The 16,462-nt window shown below is 51.2% G+C and overlaps 5 protein-coding genes across 5 annotated transcripts; 2 read left to right on the forward strand and 3 right to left on the reverse strand.

The window, feature by feature from the left end:
* Positions 1-16: 16 nt before the first annotated feature.
* N7459_003114 (glycosyltransferase family 58 protein) lies at positions 17-2,200 on the reverse strand (the record flags this gene model as incomplete). The annotated part of the gene is made up of 4 exons (XM_056942298.1): positions 17-616; positions 690-1,213; positions 1,275-1,512; positions 1,889-2,200. The coding sequence occupies 4 exons, from the start codon at positions 2,198-2,200 to the stop codon at positions 17-19; spliced, it is 1,674 nt and encodes a 557-aa protein (XP_056802181.1).
* A 541-nt stretch (positions 2,201-2,741) lies between these two features.
* On the forward strand, positions 2,742-4,176 carry N7459_003115 (serine/threonine-protein phosphatase; the record flags this gene model as incomplete). Its single annotated transcript, XM_056942299.1, has 3 exons — positions 2,742-2,758; positions 2,817-4,107; positions 4,174-4,176. 3 exons carry the CDS (start codon positions 2,742-2,744, stop codon positions 4,174-4,176), a joined length of 1,311 nt encoding a protein of 436 aa, XP_056802182.1.
* A 382-nt stretch (positions 4,177-4,558) lies between these two features.
* Positions 4,559-7,412, reverse strand: N7459_003116 (putative C6 transcription factor (NirA); the record flags this gene model as incomplete). Its single annotated transcript, XM_056942300.1, has 5 exons — positions 4,559-5,726; positions 5,782-6,150; positions 6,210-7,173; positions 7,222-7,276; positions 7,335-7,412. The coding sequence occupies 5 exons, from the start codon at positions 7,410-7,412 to the stop codon at positions 4,559-4,561; spliced, it is 2,634 nt and encodes an 877-aa protein (XP_056802183.1).
* Positions 7,413-9,683: 2,271 nt separating this feature from the next.
* On the forward strand, positions 9,684-11,096 carry N7459_003117 (uncharacterized protein; the record flags this gene model as incomplete). The annotated part of the gene is made up of 1 exon (XM_056942301.1): positions 9,684-11,096. The coding sequence occupies one exon, from the start codon at positions 9,684-9,686 to the stop codon at positions 11,094-11,096; it is 1,413 nt and encodes a 470-aa protein (XP_056802184.1).
* Positions 11,097-12,053: 957 nt separating this feature from the next.
* Positions 12,054-15,398, reverse strand: N7459_003118 (DNA ligase (ATP) DNL4; the record flags this gene model as incomplete). The annotated part of the gene is made up of 7 exons (XM_056942302.1): positions 12,054-12,073; positions 12,135-12,585; positions 12,641-12,746; positions 12,805-12,937; positions 12,990-13,121; positions 13,175-15,285; positions 15,337-15,398. The coding sequence occupies 7 exons, from the start codon at positions 15,396-15,398 to the stop codon at positions 12,054-12,056; spliced, it is 3,015 nt and encodes a 1,004-aa protein (XP_056802185.1).
* Positions 15,399-16,462: the final 1,064 nt, after the last annotated feature.

Consider the following 16,462-nt stretch of genomic DNA (forward strand, 5'->3'; position numbering starts at 1 on the left):
CCGAAGTTGCCGTCATTCATTGACTGTGCGCTTTCCGGCGGTCACCAGCCCTGCCACGCTTGCTATCTAGTTCGCTGGGCCCATGGAGCAACAACCCAAACACCTGCAGAGCGAGGGACAATACCACCACTGCAGAGCTGGAATTGGTGCTAGGATAGACATTCCAGGCCCACTCTTGCGCTGCCCATGCAACAAAAATGAGAAGAGGGTGGAGGCCAGTGCGCCAAAAGAGGAACGGAGAGGCCCACGCTAAATAGGCATAGAACTGGTAATGCAACGATCTCGCGCACAGCAGGCCAATGGCGAGTGACTTCAACATGACGGTCATTATGAAGGGCTTTGAGAGGGTCACGGTTTCTTGACGGCCTTGGACAGTGTCTTGGAGGAAACGGAACATGTTGGACCCAGACGGCCTCATCCAGCCAACGGAGAAGATTGCCAGTAAGGAGATATGCAGGACTAGCAGACCTACTGAAAAATCCCTTGAAAGAAAGGTTTCCTCGCCTACAAATCGCCAGTTCACCGTCCACTTGAACATAAACTGCCGAGACAGCTCAAAAGCCTTAGAAAGATATCCAATCGGGTTGGTCTGAAGGAAAGGGACAGCAAGCAGGACCTATGATTTTCCATGTGAGCCGATAGGCTTTGGGCTTACAGTAATGGGATAGTAGACTGCCGATGAGACTTACCTGGATAAGCACGGCCGTAGCTCCGAGCACAATGCTCTGCAGCAACCCCACGCTAAGCAGAGTAAGGATAGCAATAGCTGGCACAAGCAAGACCAATGTCATTTTGACGCCGACGCCCAGTGACCAGACAGCAACCGCCCCCGTCCATTTCCGCTTCAGGCACAGGTAGATCGCAGCCCACATGGCGAAAGCCGCAACACCATCATTAAACATGCGCAGCATGTAAATACTATGAAGGCGCTTGGACAGAACCAAAAGGGGAAACAGGAACGGCGGTGCCTGTACTTGTCTATAACAAGCAACGACAACGATCAGTGTTGCCAGGTAAAGTGCCGCAAAAAGGATCTGTCCGAGGAGGATATCGCGCCCTTCATCGGTAAGGTGGTAGAGGAGGCTGTAGATATAGACATGGGCTGCAGGGTAGACGAGTGGACCGGTCGAGCCTGTAATAGACAGATAATCGCGTTCGCCTGATACATAAAGTGAAATATGTTGCATGTAGGTTGTCCAGTCAATCTCGGTGTCTGCATGGAATAAACGCGATTAGCTGGTGTCTTGTCTGCGCGCGACGGGGTGAGGGCTCACAGGGGATCTTCCAGATGACCAGCGCGCAGAGGACGGCATCTCCCAGTATGAGAAGAGGCGCGACCCATTGTGTGTGCCGGGGCTGGGTCAGCACGTTGTATAGGAATCGTGCCCAGGGCATGGCGGTGCGGATGGTTGACGGGGAATAATTCAAGGTGGCCTGAGGGGAGGCCGCGTTACCGGCTGGAAACTCTGGATCTGCCAGACGTACATGTACCACACCATATACAAGAGGTTTCTAAGTCAAATAGATTTACATCCTTGAGACCTTTTTAAACTTTATGACAGTTGCTTTTTATACATTTTATACATGATAACAGCTGGGTGGAATTATCTTCGACACCTCAAGCACTGTCTATCCAAGCATGTTAACCGCCAACATACCCAAATCAATCCACCCTCATTGTCAATCCCATGGTATCATTAAACACAAAAAGAAAGAAAGAATGCATATGGCATCAGATAACACAAGAGAAGGCACAGAGTCCTGAACAACACAAACACTATCGATCTGCCTTCGGGGTCTGAGTCTGTTCCGTCCCACGCGTAGTATGGAATCCCAGTAGTTCACCCAGCATGCCTCTCGGTTTAGGAACAGGACATTCGTGACTGACATGGGACAGCTTCTCGGCCTCCTCCTGCATCTGGTAGAAAGTTGACACTTCTTCGTCCACGGCCCCGGAAGCTGTCGGATAGCCAGGTCGGGCTGTGCCTGAATCCACGTCGATGTCTTTCTGTCGCCGCCGGCGAATTCGTGGTACTTGTTGCCCGTCGGCTGTGATGGTCATTTCGGAGTCGGCGAAGGTGCGTCGCGGAGCCGGACAGGGGAAGACGTGCGGCATGCCGACCACCAAGAGTGACGCGAGGAGGGTGCCGGCGAAGAGCCCGGTTGTTGACCGTGATCGGGGATGGAGATGGGGCGGCATTGTGAAGCTATAAATTGAGGCAGAGGACTGATATGGGTCGAAGGAGAGTGGGTGTGCCCGACTGCGTCGTTCTTTTTTCTCAGGCCATCGGACGACTGGGGGGGTGACGAGTGGGCTGGAGGGTGTAGGAAGGCAGGTGAACAGGTCAAGAGAGTTCAATTGAGTGGTTTTCACCCTCTTCCGTTATAAAGCGTTCCTCAGCGCTCCGAGGGAGAATCCGGGGAGGTGGACGATGCTAAAGACAGGGCGAGGATGGTTGCGAAGGCTCTGGTGCATCTAATCTTATCTGGCTCCCGCGTGATTGGCCGCGCTGGTCGCCGCGCAGAGTTCGGATACGCCTCGCTCGCTCACTCCGTCGTTGACCCGCGTGCTCCTGCTTCAGAACATGGCGTCGCAACGATGATTTTCCATTTTCCTCGGGTAGGAAACTGATTTGAGCTTTTGAATTGTCTCCCAAGGGGCATCCTCTCCTATCAACCACAAATCTCCTCTTCTCTCCCCCACGAATCCTCCTCACTCCCATCCCCCATCATAACCCAACATGAGTGACTTAGACCGGTATTGCAATCCCTTCTTGACAGAACTGTGCTATCCACACTGACTCCTTTGGCCGTAGGGCGATTGAGCAGCTGCGGGCCTGCCGCCTGATCCCCGAATCCCAAGTCCGCGAGCTGTGCTACAAAGCGCGCGAGCTCTTAATCGAAGAGGGCAATGTCGTCTCCGTCGACGCGCCGGTAACCATCTGCGGAGATATCCATGGCCAATTTCACGATCTTATGGAACTATTCCGCGTCGGCGGTGACGTTCCCGATACCAATTACCTCTTCATGGGCGACTTTGTCGACCGCGGGTTCTATTCGCTTGAATCCTTCCTCCTCCTCCTTTGTCTGAAAGTGCGATATCCTGACCGCATTACCCTCATCCGCGGCAACCACGAGTCACGGCAGATTACAACTGTATATGGATTTTACGATGAATGTATTCGCAAGTACGGCAGCGCCAATGTCTGGCGGTACTGCTGCGAAGTGTTTGACTACCTGGCCCTGGGCGCGATCGTGCTTGGCGCCAGCTCAGAACTCGAGCCGACCACCCCTGGTATGAATGATACCACGCAATCGACCATGCCGATAGATGATGGCGCGCTGGAGACCGAGGTGCTGAATTCGCGCGGGGAGGTCACTATAAGCACCTACCGCCAGCGCCACCGCTCTTCCTCGGACGCCTCTACAGATTCCCGGAATATCTCACCACCACGAGACATATCTGCCACACCGGGCCAAACAACCGCCCCTACCCGCACCGGTGTACCTGGGACCGGCGCCAGCGGAGACGGCAATGGCAGTGCGCAGACCAGCCGTACAGGCGCTGTGCTTTGTGTCCACGGTGGCCTGTCACCACTCATCGACTCCGTGGATAAAATTCGACTCATCGACCGCAAGCAAGAAGTGCCTCACGAGGGCGCCATGTGTGACCTTCTCTGGTCTGACCCCGATGAAATTGAGGGTTGGGGTCTCAGTCCACGAGGCGCCGGGTTCTTGTTTGGTGGAGACATTGTCAAGCAATTTAACCATTTTAATGGCCTATCACTAGTTGCGCGTGCCCACCAGCTTGTCATGGAGGGCTACAAAGAGATGTTCGATGGAGGCATCGTCACTGTGTGGTCAGCCCCGAACTACTGCTACCGCTGTGGCAATGTCGCCGCCATCCTAGAGTTGGGCGAAGACACCAGCAACGGCGGCACTATCGCACGTAGTAACGGGGATTTTACTCGGAGCAACGGTGTCATAGGTGCAGACTCTGTCGCCACCACCGTTGTGAGTCCTGGGAGGAGATATCGGGTTTTCGAGGCTGCGGCCCAAGATACAAGGGGCATGCCTGCAAAGAAACCCGTCGCTGATTATTTCCTGGTGAGTACCGCCCGCTTTTCTTTTCCAAGGTTATCGTTGGGCCTTATGTGCTAACCTTTGTGTCAGTGATACCATCAACTGCATGCGCGATTTCTCATAATCTATTAAGGGTTTCGGATGCTATTTCCTGTCATCAGCGTCTTGTGTCTTGGTGTTTGTGTACTTGCTGCAAGCTTAACGATCATTCATGACAGATATTTCACATTTGAATGTTACCTCCCTCTGTAAATCCCGATCACGCATGTTCATCCCCGAGAAAACTCTGGCCAATGCAACAACGCGCCCCTGCTTCTAAATATAACTAAGACAACCCAATTTCCGGTATCATATAATGCGAACGTAGAAAATGACATCGTCAAAAGTAAAGTGAAAAAGTATTAAACAAAAGCAAAAGTCATATACTCATCGTTGCAATGGAAAGGACGTTGTGACTCAATAAGTCACGCCCAGGTCATTTCCATTGGTCCTCATATGCTGGAGATCCATTCTCTGCCGCTGAGGCGATATTGGGCATTTCCACTGTGACATGCGGCTGATGCTCAGCGACAGACGTAGGGCTAGCATGCTGAGCCATCGGCACGAGAGGGGTTTGGTTATGGTCATACGGGAGGTGAGCAGGCGCAGCGGATATGTCAGGACTCCAGGCGCCACCCCAAGTCTCCATCCCAAGTCCCAAGGCGGCTGCATTTCGAGTCCACCAATCCTGGCTTTCTTCAACCAGGTTTTCGGTGCCACCAAAACCAGAAACCGGGGATGCATTCGATTCCGGGGACATTGTGGTTTGAGGTGCGGCCTGGGCCCCTGATACATCGTACCACGCGCCTGGGGAAGGTGTAGCAGATGGTCCAGGAGACGAGAACGTCGGCATTGGATACCCGACTTGCGAGATGGGGCGAAGGTATGTCGGTTCCGGTGGTGCAAACTCAGGCTGGTGGGATTGTTGCCCTGTCATCGGCATACGAGGCGCTACTTGCATTGGAGGCATGGTTGCTGCCATTGTCGCGGCGGCTGTCGGATATTGGGGCCCCATAGGTACACCGATCATAGGTATGGGATTGGCGTTGAGAGATTCTGTGTGCTGCACAGCGGCAGGGCTGTTGTTAGGGGAGAACCGGCTCGAGTTGGTAACAAATGAAGGCAAATTGCCGTGTGTGACTGGTGAATCTTCAGATGAAGATGGAGATGTCGCTTGATCCCAGGATCCCCAGGATCCCCATTTGGCGTGTGTGCGGTCGAAAATAGATCTTGCTTCGGCGGGCAGTTCAACCCGCCACTTACTGGCGGAAATATCGAGGATGCGGAGGGTTCGGCGGGCACATAGCCAGCCAACAGCCATCTCCTCGAGATTGCGGAGGCCATGGATCACATCTCGTTGGGCATTTTTCTCGGGGAGATTGAGCAAGTGAATGGTACAGGCTGTATGGGCGATATAGACAACAATATTACAGACCTGCTTCAGCCCGTAGGTACGTTTGTACATGCGGAGGAGTTTCGAAATGGCGGAGGCCGCCTGTGTGCATATCTTGCGAGGAGAAACGTGTGATGGAAGGGGGGTGTTTGCCTTAGTATACTTCAGAAAAGGCCGGTACAGGTGGATGAGGAGAAGTTGATTAAGCATGCTGTTATGATAATCAGTATGATATTGATCGCAAATTGATGCCCTTTGACACTTACTGCATGACGAGAACTTGAGGAAGCTGCCCTTCTTTTGGCTCAAGTTCCTGCGGGAGTTCTTTCTTCCATGCCTCGAGTCGGGTGTGGACACCACTAAGTTTCTTTAGTTCCGACTGTTTTGGTTGTGATTTTTCCAAATCGGCTGGATGGTAGAAGAAAACAAGCAGGTCACCGCTTATCTCACATAATTTTGAAATTTGCAGCGCTACAGCCCTGATCCGGGAAGGCTGCGTGTGATCGTGGGATGCACCAGAGTCGGTATATGGCGACCACACTTCAGCTTCCTCTCTTGGTAGCACGTCAAACTTGGGCACATTGGTGTTGGATGAGTACAATTGAGGCTGACGACCGAGGTAGTTAGACCAACATCTGCAGTATGTCAGGAATGACCAGAATAATGTTTAACGATAAGAGAATGAGGCACGAACTTGTCAATAAGGTAGCAACCCCAGAAAGTAATTCGCCGAGCATCGATTTCATCGTCACTCAGGCTGTGCGCGCCAAGGTTGGTCGCATCCACATTCAAGCCCAGATCAAAAGCCATTCGAAAACTAAGTCCACTGTAGACCCAGCCTTTACCTTCGCGTCCGCATCCCGCTTCTCGCACTGACATAAGCGCAAAGGCCTGAACCGTACAGAGCTTTGCGTTCTCATGTTCATCATTCTCCAAGACCAGCCGCTTGGCCTCTTTAAAGAAATGATCACCGGTCGTTGTGGGATTATGTGGGTCCGTAAAAGCGCCGGGCCACGAGCTGAAATGACAGCCAAGAGCCAACATAGCGTTGACAAGTAAGGCCGAGCAATACGGGCTAGAAACTCCCCGAATATAATCTCGGTAGAACATGTCTTTGGCAAGGATGGTGAAGAAGGGGTAATGCCAAGTGAAGTACATTGTCAAAAGGTGACTTATCAGCGAGTCATCCTCGGTGACTTGCGTCCATCGCCTTACAGGCATGGTGTCTTTGGTCACACCCGATATAGGATCATCAGCCAGCGGTCCAGATTCTTGCAGCTCTGATCCAGGCGGGAGGAAGATGAGGTTTGAGGTCCCACCGATGAATTTGCGAGAGCCACCGAGGAAAAGTTCACTCATTTTCCCGGATAGTTCAGATTCAAATTGATCTACCGGGACTGGGCTCTCGTCGCTGGCAGGCTCCCCTGTTGCATCCGCGGCAGCGAGAAGCCCTCTCTCCCTGACAATGACCGATTGGGCGATATCTTCGAGGTCGTCGCATGAGCGTATCTGGCGTACGAGCTCAAAGGCATCGTCTTCTTCGTAGTTCAACAATGCCTGTATTAATGTCTGAAGGGTTGTGTGACGAGTTCGCAAGGTATCGGCATCCTTTTTGTACACCCCCTTGCGACGATGGTCGGAGTTTGGGTCATATACACCTACTCACAATCAGACGAGTCATGCGAGAAAGGAGGCATTTTACCTACACGGTGTATGGTAGACCGAGGAGCATGCGGCACAGCTTGGCAGATTTCCATCGCACTGGGGTAATGATCAGTGACACCCCTAACACTTAGGTCTCAACACCCGAGAGACTCACCTTGGACTTCCTCCTCCGACAGGCGATGCAAGCCGTGCTAACACAGCGTCTCTTGGGCGCATCGCGTTCTGCAGCCATAGTCTCGAGTGCTGTCAGAGGTGGGACTTAGGACTCAAGGATTGTCGTTTCTCCGCGGACGCTCATGTCATGCACCAATTTCGTGGCTGCCGTTGAATGGTCCAACTTTCAATTGCATGAGAACATAACTGTCCATCGTCCAGGGAGCGCGAGGGGCAAATGATATCAAGTTCCTCAGAGGGCGCGCCTGATTGAGGTTATGAGAGTTGAAGGCTGCCAGTCCATACGGACAGGCCAAGGCAGCGGCCGACTCGGTTATGCCGGGAACTTTATTAGCTGCGCCTTACACACGGGATCTCTGCAAGTGCCGCTTCGTAACTATACACGATCCGGGAGGCAACACATGCGGTTGAATTGATGACCCCGCGGGATGACCCACCATGGAAGCGGGGAGGGAGTTTGGGGATGTTGAAGTTCCAGCTCTCGCACGTCCCCAGAGTAGTTTGTGATGCGTCCGAGATGATTGGATGCAGCTGCGCAGGAGAATGGGTTTATCGCCGGCTTCTGGATGGCTGATGCCCACGAGGGGGAAGAAGGGCGATAAGTAGATGACTCATCCATGCGTGATAAGCTCACGTGCCCATCACATGATCCAGAATCGGTCGCGAAGGATTTAATTGGGCAGAAAAGTGGTTGAGGGGCATTAGTATTATTGCGCCCAGCGTGAATATGTCTGTACCCTTTAGTCTGTATGGAAGAGACAGATCTCAGTTATTCCAAGAAAGGGGAGTGACTACTTCAGGACACTGGATAGTATTCCTAATATGGTTACCCTCTAAAGAGAAAAGCCTCTAGATAACTAGGGTGTCATGTGCTGTACATACAAACATCCATAGTTAACTACACCGCACACTCGATTTGATCATACCTAGGGATTGTTCTCCTAACCGCGCTGGCCGCCAGGAGCGGGAGGAAGTAAAAGCAAAAAGAAAAAGAAAAGAAAAATGAAAAAAGGGCAAGAAAAAAATGGTGGGCCCAATGGGAGTAAGACACCCAAAATCACACACAAAAACAGAACAACAAAAATATCCTTCAGGCTGAAATGAACAGGATGAAGTACGGGATCCGTATGTTCATACACCGCAACAAATTGTGTGGCCCCACCAGCCACGTCGGTCTCGTCGTGTTTATGTACCTTTTGGGATGTCTGCAGCCACCCGCTTTCCTCGACTATCCGATCTGGCGTTCTCAAGAGCCGGCGAGTCCCGACACCTTCCGGTGTTGGGATTTTTTTTTTTTTTTTTGGCAAACTGCAAGACATTTATCCCTTGTGCTTCTTTTTCAAAGAAATGCCCTTCTAGTTAGCAATGTGTTCGGAATCTCCGTTTTTTTATTTCTATATGTTGGGGGCTTTTTTTGGCTGAGAACGGTATCTCGTAGCATCTGCAGGCACCCACACTAACCCCAACCTTAAAACGGGACCCTGATTCGGAGCGTTCTCTGGCTTTTCCGCTCGCTTAGAGTAAAGGGTTGACTTCGATTATTAAGACCTGTCGCAAAAACCTGATGCTTCATGCACTCGAGAGTGGCTAGCACATGGACCTGATTCGATTCTAGGGGACAAATGCACGGAGGAGACTGGTCAGACGCGCCCGAGTTCAGCCCAAGGGGCGCGTCAGTGATACATTATTATCATATCATTATTATTATTAAATAAGAATTCCATCCTTACCGTATCGGTATTTAACATCTATTTGGGGTCGCAGCTGGCTTCGACGGCTCCACCGGCCGAACATTCCATCGTAATGAAATTTACATTACTCATACCCTTTGTTCCCGCCGGAACCCCGGCAGGCGATTGTTCGTCCCGCGCCCAATCATAATCCTGCGCCCGCTGGATTACCGTCACACGCGTACCTGCCCAATACGCTCTTATCATCCCCGGAACACTGAGATCACCACTTTCTTATCTTCCGCCCTTCCTTCCTCCATCCTCCTTCAACTCTCTCCTCTCCCGCCCTTTCCAACCTCAACCTCGTTCTCAAGCACCTCCAACGCTTCCCACGCTCATCCCCTCCACCTCACGCTCTCCCTTATACCGGTTTCCTCGAACAGCACCAATTCAAGCGGATCGGCGTTTGGTCTTCTCCCTGCATCGCGCGGCGGGAGATAATCCGTCACTATCTCCCCTATCAATGTATATCGTCCAGACGCTCGACCAGAGTGCCTCATCAGGCCAAATTACTCTCCGATATCGTACTACTGGCATGATACTATAAGATGATGGTCCCAAGAGCCTTCCTTTTTTCCTCGGTGCCGCACCAAGCCTCAATGCAGCCTTGTGGCATGAAGGATCAGGCGGCCGCAGCGACCCCAAATCGGCCCGGTCTTCGCTCCGTCAACGCTATGGAACACTACGGATCAACCAACACCAATCCGGTGGTCATTCCTCCAAAACGTGGCTCACGCACTCCTCCGGTGCGTTGTGAGGCACGTTCCCGGAACCCTTCCAAAACATCAGCATCTTCTCGGCGATCGTCGTCTTCCTCATCCAACGACCGGCCTTTGCCCACATCTGTAGCTTCCATGCTTGATGCCACAGCGATTCCCGTCCCTCGGCGCACTTGGTCCACCCGGCGGCCGAGAAAGCTTCCACGAGGAAATCATGTTGAGGAATTCAGTCGAATAATGCAGGAAGGGCTGAGGTCGAAAGAGGAATACTCGATTAGTGGAGGTGGCAACTCTCCCCTTGACATCTTACTCAGTCCACCGGATAAGGAGCGCGAGAAGTATCCTGCGGGAAATGATTCCGTACTCGAAACCCCATTCTCAATGCGGTCAAATTCTAGCGAGTCCATGCCGTCGCTTGAGCATGACCTGGACTCTCCATCTAGCTCTCCTTTCCCAGCGACACCGGCTAGTCACAGAAGCCTTTCGGAACGAAGGCAACCACGATATTCGCCTGCTGAAGACTGTGCCCTCAACCACCCCCTTCTGGAAACAGAAATGGATGACAATGATATTGTTGACTTTGACGGTCATGGTGACACCGTCATAAGCGACGCAGTCCCTGCAAAGCCAAGCGGTTCGATTCGATCATTTCCGCGCTTAAAGTCTTCCTTCAAATCCAACCTCACTGCATCATTACGAGCCATAAAATCCGCCGCGCAGTCAGTCTCTACTTTCGCCACGCCGTCTGTCCAGCCGGAGGATTTCCTCACTCGGTCACTCTTCACTATCGCCCCTGAATTGACGGACGACCGTCGTCCTCCGCCCATGCAAGACCCACCATCTCCGGCACTGCGGCGTTATTTGAACCCAACTCCGATCTCTCCGGCGGAGATGTACGTCTACCATGATCATCCGCATGAGACACCCGATTCCGCCAATGCGTGTGCTGTGTCAATTCAGATGCAGACCTATCGTCGATCTCGCGGCAGAGGCCATCGGCGCAATCATTTCCACGTTGTCTCATCCCAAAGTCGTGATCAATACCATACTTTCGATCCGGAGGTTCCGCCCATGTCACGTCAGCGTGAACCCCGTGAAAACAGCGACTTCCTGCGCATGGTTGTCCTAGAGATGAACATGCGTCGGAGCGGCAAATTGCGCGAGGATATTCCTACGCGCGCTCGCATCTGGATCCCCGCGCGAAAGAGCAACCCCTATCGTCTTACAGGGGATTACGAAGATGGCGACGATAACGACACCATTCCATCCCGATGGGTCGGTGTCTCGGCCTAAATGCCAGCACATGGCAGACATGCATGACCAGCGCAGAGCGCAGTCAGCCTTTCAATTCCCCCCTACATATACTTGATCTCTTTCTCTTTCTCGTTTTTCTTCATCTCCCTTCAGCATATCATCAAGCGCGGCGTTGGACTCGGATGAGTGTCCCAAACAGACACATCTTCCTTTCCTTTATGACATACCTTTCAATTCTTGGCCACCTAGCTATCTCTTTTGCCATGTGATATCCCATCAGATCCACCAATCAATTTTCAAAAGTGACCCCTTACTTAGAGTTTGTTAGTGGTAACACGAGGTAAGTGATCGAGTGGTCGACCTAGTCCGTTTAGCGTCTGCGCCTGTGATAGTACCGTATTTAGGTTATCACCCCGCAGCCATGAGATCATTTCCGCGTGGTCGGCTTGTTGTCCCCGCATGCGTGCCTTGCCCATCGTCACAGGGTTCTGAGCGTGACGGCTTGTCCTTCGTGTCTTCGTGTCATTTTGAGGCTAGCTCTCATATTATAAGCAAGTAAAGTAAGTGTCTTGCTGAATTGGCTAGGCGAAGAGTGCATGCATGTGTCCTTAGGCGTCTGGTTGTCATTCACTTGATACGCCCCATGTAATGGTCATACGGTTGGCTGAGTATCAATAGCGATAGGAGCCTTCCCTCATTCTTGAACAAATGACTAGAATTTGTCCCGACAGGCCTCTCGATGACACGGACTACGGAAGCCCGCTCGACGCCCAGGTCGTTTAAATGAAGATTTCAGCCACCCACAGCAGCCTAGAGAGAGGCTCGATGATTCTTAGTCATACTGCTATTCCCATTCATCAACTTCTTATCTCCATGGCAACCTCTGTCTCGAAGCGGATTATTGCAGGTTGGGCCCATGTGTACAGTAGAAAGCGTTCCAATGAGATACAACTATGGATACTATGGATTTAACTGACCCTCCCGAATCAGCATCTTTCACCGAGCCACTTGGAACCCTGTCATAAGGATGATATTAGATACAAAACTTTATAAGTAAGGTCAGAGCAATCAACTTACTCTCCTCATCTAAAAAAGTGCCATGTTTCCAACTCTCCTCAACCCAGTCCAAGCTAACGAGATGGGGTAATTTCCTGCCTGATCTTTTAGCGAGAGACTTTCGTAGAGATGATATTTCAGCTGGCAACAGAGTTTCCGGGTTGATGATCACATGGGTGACTTTGGAGCTCTGGAGCGAATCCGCACTGCTTGCGCCTCCAAATCGGGCGGTATAACGGGTCATGAAAAGCCGAGGATCATCATCGAGCATTTGCGACCCTGAGTCGTCTGCCTTATGTCCTTTTTCACGGTGAGTTTTCGAGAAGAAGAATAATGTGAGGCCCCGGAATAGCCATCCACAAGGGACTGTGTACCCCGCGTCGATCCTCGTTCGGATGAGGTCCTCGATCTTGCGGAGTGTGCGAGGATCAACGTCGGTTTGCTCCTCATCGACAGCCATATGTTCGAGGATCTAGTATCTCTGTGAGCATTATTGGATTTCTCAAGTCGAACGACCAGGGACACACAGCTTTGAGTTCATCCACACTAGTATCACGAGCGTAGCTGTCTGTGAACCGGTCGACATTGATATTGATCTCGTCCTCGCGATCTTCCATTACGAAGAACATATGCCTGAAAGGAGCGCCCTGTTGGTTTCTTTATTCGTTTTTGGCACAAGGTTGAAACTCACCGGGGCTCAAAGGGCAGGAGCAAGTCCGGCAGCCCTACATCTTTCTCGCTTTGCTTGACGCAGTCGATTAGCCACAATGGTTTGACAATGTTGGTCTCGCCGCGTTTCTGCAGCGAAGCCACCTTGACAGTTCCTGGGAAGTATGTCAGCCAGAATCAACATGTTCATCCATCGAACAAGCGTACTTCGCTCGGCGATACATATCGTGTCCGGGGCAGCAGTGTTTGTTTGATATACTTTACCCCCATTGGACTTCACCAGTTGCTCTAATTCCCCCTTTGATTTCTTTTCCGGGGCCTTGGAGTCGGTCATGATAACTAGATAATATTAGTATCTTACAATCAAAGTATCGATCGCTAATACCACTTACAGAAATTGAGATGTTCAAATATATGACCCGAGGGTCCCAGATACTGCACATCATCCATCTCCTCATAGCCAGCAATGGCTAGCGGCTTCTTCTCAACTTTCTTTACGCGCTTTCGCCGGGAATTGTCAACCGCGAACTCCTTCTCGCGGTGTTCCTGTTCCACATTCGACTTGAGGTCCAAGAACTCTTGCACCGACAGAGCGCTTTTCCAATTCTTGTCTCTGCGTAATTTTTTGAAGCGCGGAAAGCGCAACGTTAGCCCCATGCGAAATTGGTCGCTCACGGCTACAGAAGCTGCCTTGACACACAGAACAACGGAATCGGATGGTTTGATCCACATATCTGGTCGCTCATTCTGAGCGTCTCCCCCTGCCAGCTCAATCAAATCGGAGGGTGGCTTTTTGGGATCCCATTGCTTCCATTTGCCATCTGTATGATGTCTGATCTCCTGGAAATCAGCCGCGGTGAAGCCTCCTCCCACGCGGCAAAACGACCAACATTTCATAGGATCCACATTCTGTGAAGAATGACTACCGTCGACACGTAGACCGCACAGAAAACTTGCCAGGTTACCTCCTCGATGGCCTTGACCGTAGTAGCCGCCCACAACAACTACATCAAGAGACTCGCCGAACTCAGTCATATAATCGGGCTTGACTTTCATCCAGTCGTCATGGCGCTCATTCAGGCGGTAGGGAGATCGTGGATTTTTCAACACCAGGCCCTCCGAAGCTTCCGCGATGACCTTACGAAGGCAGGTATCAATTTCTGCTGCCGAAGTGGCTTCCTCGTAAGGATGAATCTCGAAGCGGCGATGGACAGGGCGGATGGCCTTCTGCAATGCATTGCGACGATCACGGAGTGTGTACCGGGTCAAATCGCGCCCATTGAGGTAAAGGATGTCGAATACGCGGAACAAAGGTCGCGGTCCATTGGTGAAGGGATTGCGTTGTTCTGCCAGTGCTGCCGTTTTCAAAGTCCCAAAGGGGATGGGGGCATCTTGCTCAGGGTCCCAGGTAACCATCTCGCCGTCTAGAATGAGACTTTGCACCCCGTCCACAAAAGCATCCTTCAGGTGTCTGGTCAAAGCCCCGTTCTCGTCGTAGATTCCATTGCCGTACAGATACGTGTAGTCTTTTGCTTTGCGGGACCAGAAACCAAATCTACGACCACCGGGCATTGAGTCATCGGGGGCCATATGAAGTTGCATTCGCTCTCCATCCAGCTTCTCCTCGATCCAGAACACAGCGTCGTCCTCGGTGGGCCGCATCCGCGAGATCATCTTATCGAATGAATGCATCTGGAACTGGGCTAGTTGGGGTTGGAAGCATTGCATCAGGCCAATCCCACGATCTTCGCCCTCGAGTCGAATATTAGGGTCATGCAATTCCCAGCAGACGCGCCGCAGACTGCTGGAAATACTGTACAAATTTTCCGCGTCCGGGTGCCAGACATCAAAAAAGGTACGCTCCGAGGCCCCGATCTTCATCTGCCGCAGAATGATGCGAATGAGCCACATCAATTCATCGGGATTCATGCGCCGGTAGAAATCAGCTAGGATAGGCAATTGCTCGTCTTCTTTGGAGGCCGTGGAGAGCTTGTCCAGCTTGTCGTTGACTTCCTCAATCGACATATCCCCGGGCTCGCTTCGCATTGGCCTCTTGGAAAGGACATCATAACACCTACCAGCAAAGTCGCCTGCCATGCGGGTGGCGGCAGACTGGCCTGGGAGCTTCCAGTTCAGTAAGTTGTAGCCATCCTCTGACTCCTTGTTAATTTTCATTATCTTGACCAACATTTTGCCAATGACTTTTTCTTTCATCCCGTACATAGGACGGTCCCTGTCCTTGTCAGGTAGGATCAGGCGGAAAGCTGGGTAAATGTCGTCGCCCACTTCCTGGCGCCACCGTGAGATGAATCGCGAGATGACATCGCGTCGAAGCTCAAATGGGTTGGAGCTTGGTGTTGCTTTTCCTTGGGGTCCAACTTTTCGACGTACAGGCGCAGACGCAGGCGGTCGCTTTTTTATCTCACTTAGTGGGTCGAAAAGGCTGAGATAGAGCTCGCGAAATGGGAGAGTTGAGGCGCGATTATGAGGCCGGTTGGGATATCTATTATCTTGCGGTCAGCGAGATGACTATGAGTAGCCATGCACAGCATACTTCTCATCCAAGTCCTCATCCACCATCCGAGTGGCCTCGGGCATGATCTCGTCGGAATCCATGGGGAGCGAAGGTGAGAGAGCTCAAAACGTTGAGAAGCTCCGTGGATGCTTTTAGGCAGCGATAAGATATGCATGTGACATCACACTATCTACGAACAACGTTAACTAACTAGTCAACGACAACAAAGGCTACAGACAACCACACAATTAGTTAAGTAGTGCCAGACTGAATCCCATAATAATTTGTAAGATTTTTCAGATCCCCTGGCTAATGCTGGGATCCTTTACCTTGATACCAATAGCACCAATAGCGGCGATCTCATTGTCGAAACAGCCGGCCTTGGCCTTGTACTGAGTGAGAAATGAGAGAGAACAGGGGCAAGAAGCTGCCCGTAATAGCTTATCACTCGCTTAGTAATGAAAAGTCAATGGGCGGCTGGCCTAATGGTAAGGCGCTAGATTTCGGCTCTAGAGATTGCAGGTTCGATCCCTGCGTCGCTCATTTTTGTTGTCATACCTATATGTATAGACTCCAATCACTCACTCCCTCACTCCTCTTCCACTTGTTTACTTATTTTACCATCATTTTTATCTCGTCGCGATTATTAATTAGTGATAGAGAAGGAGCGGATGGGACAGGCAGCCGCCATCAATTAAATTAGGATTGATTACTTACTTACTTTACTACCTACCTTACCTACCTTCTTCCTCGTCCTATATATAATATATTATCTATATCTATCCATATAATCAATAATATATGTATGTTCCTTTAAAATATCTGCGAAATTCTCAAGAGAGTGAAGTATGTGTATAAACGAAAACAGAAAGAAAACTCAGATATAAGCAACGTATGGATGGATAACCTGCAATCTCTAGAGCCGAAATCTAGCGCCTTACCATTAGGCCAGCCGCCGATTGCTGCATCTGTCGAGGCAACCTGCCATATCAACAACACACACACACAACATAACTTAAAGCACTCCTGGCCCCCTCACTTTGTATGGAACCAAAAGAGAGTTTGGACATTGGCCCAAACGGACAGGTTAAGACTTAAGACCAACACACACATTACGCCATAAGCGGCGTAGAACGAGCATTATATTTATCTTCGGCCTTGTTGA

Source organism: Penicillium hispanicum (genome assembly GCF_028827665.1).
Source record: "Penicillium hispanicum strain IBT 35686 chromosome Unknown utg000003l_segment0_segment0, whole genome shotgun sequence".
Lineage (NCBI taxonomy): Eukaryota > Fungi > Ascomycota > Eurotiomycetes > Eurotiales > Aspergillaceae > Penicillium > Penicillium hispanicum.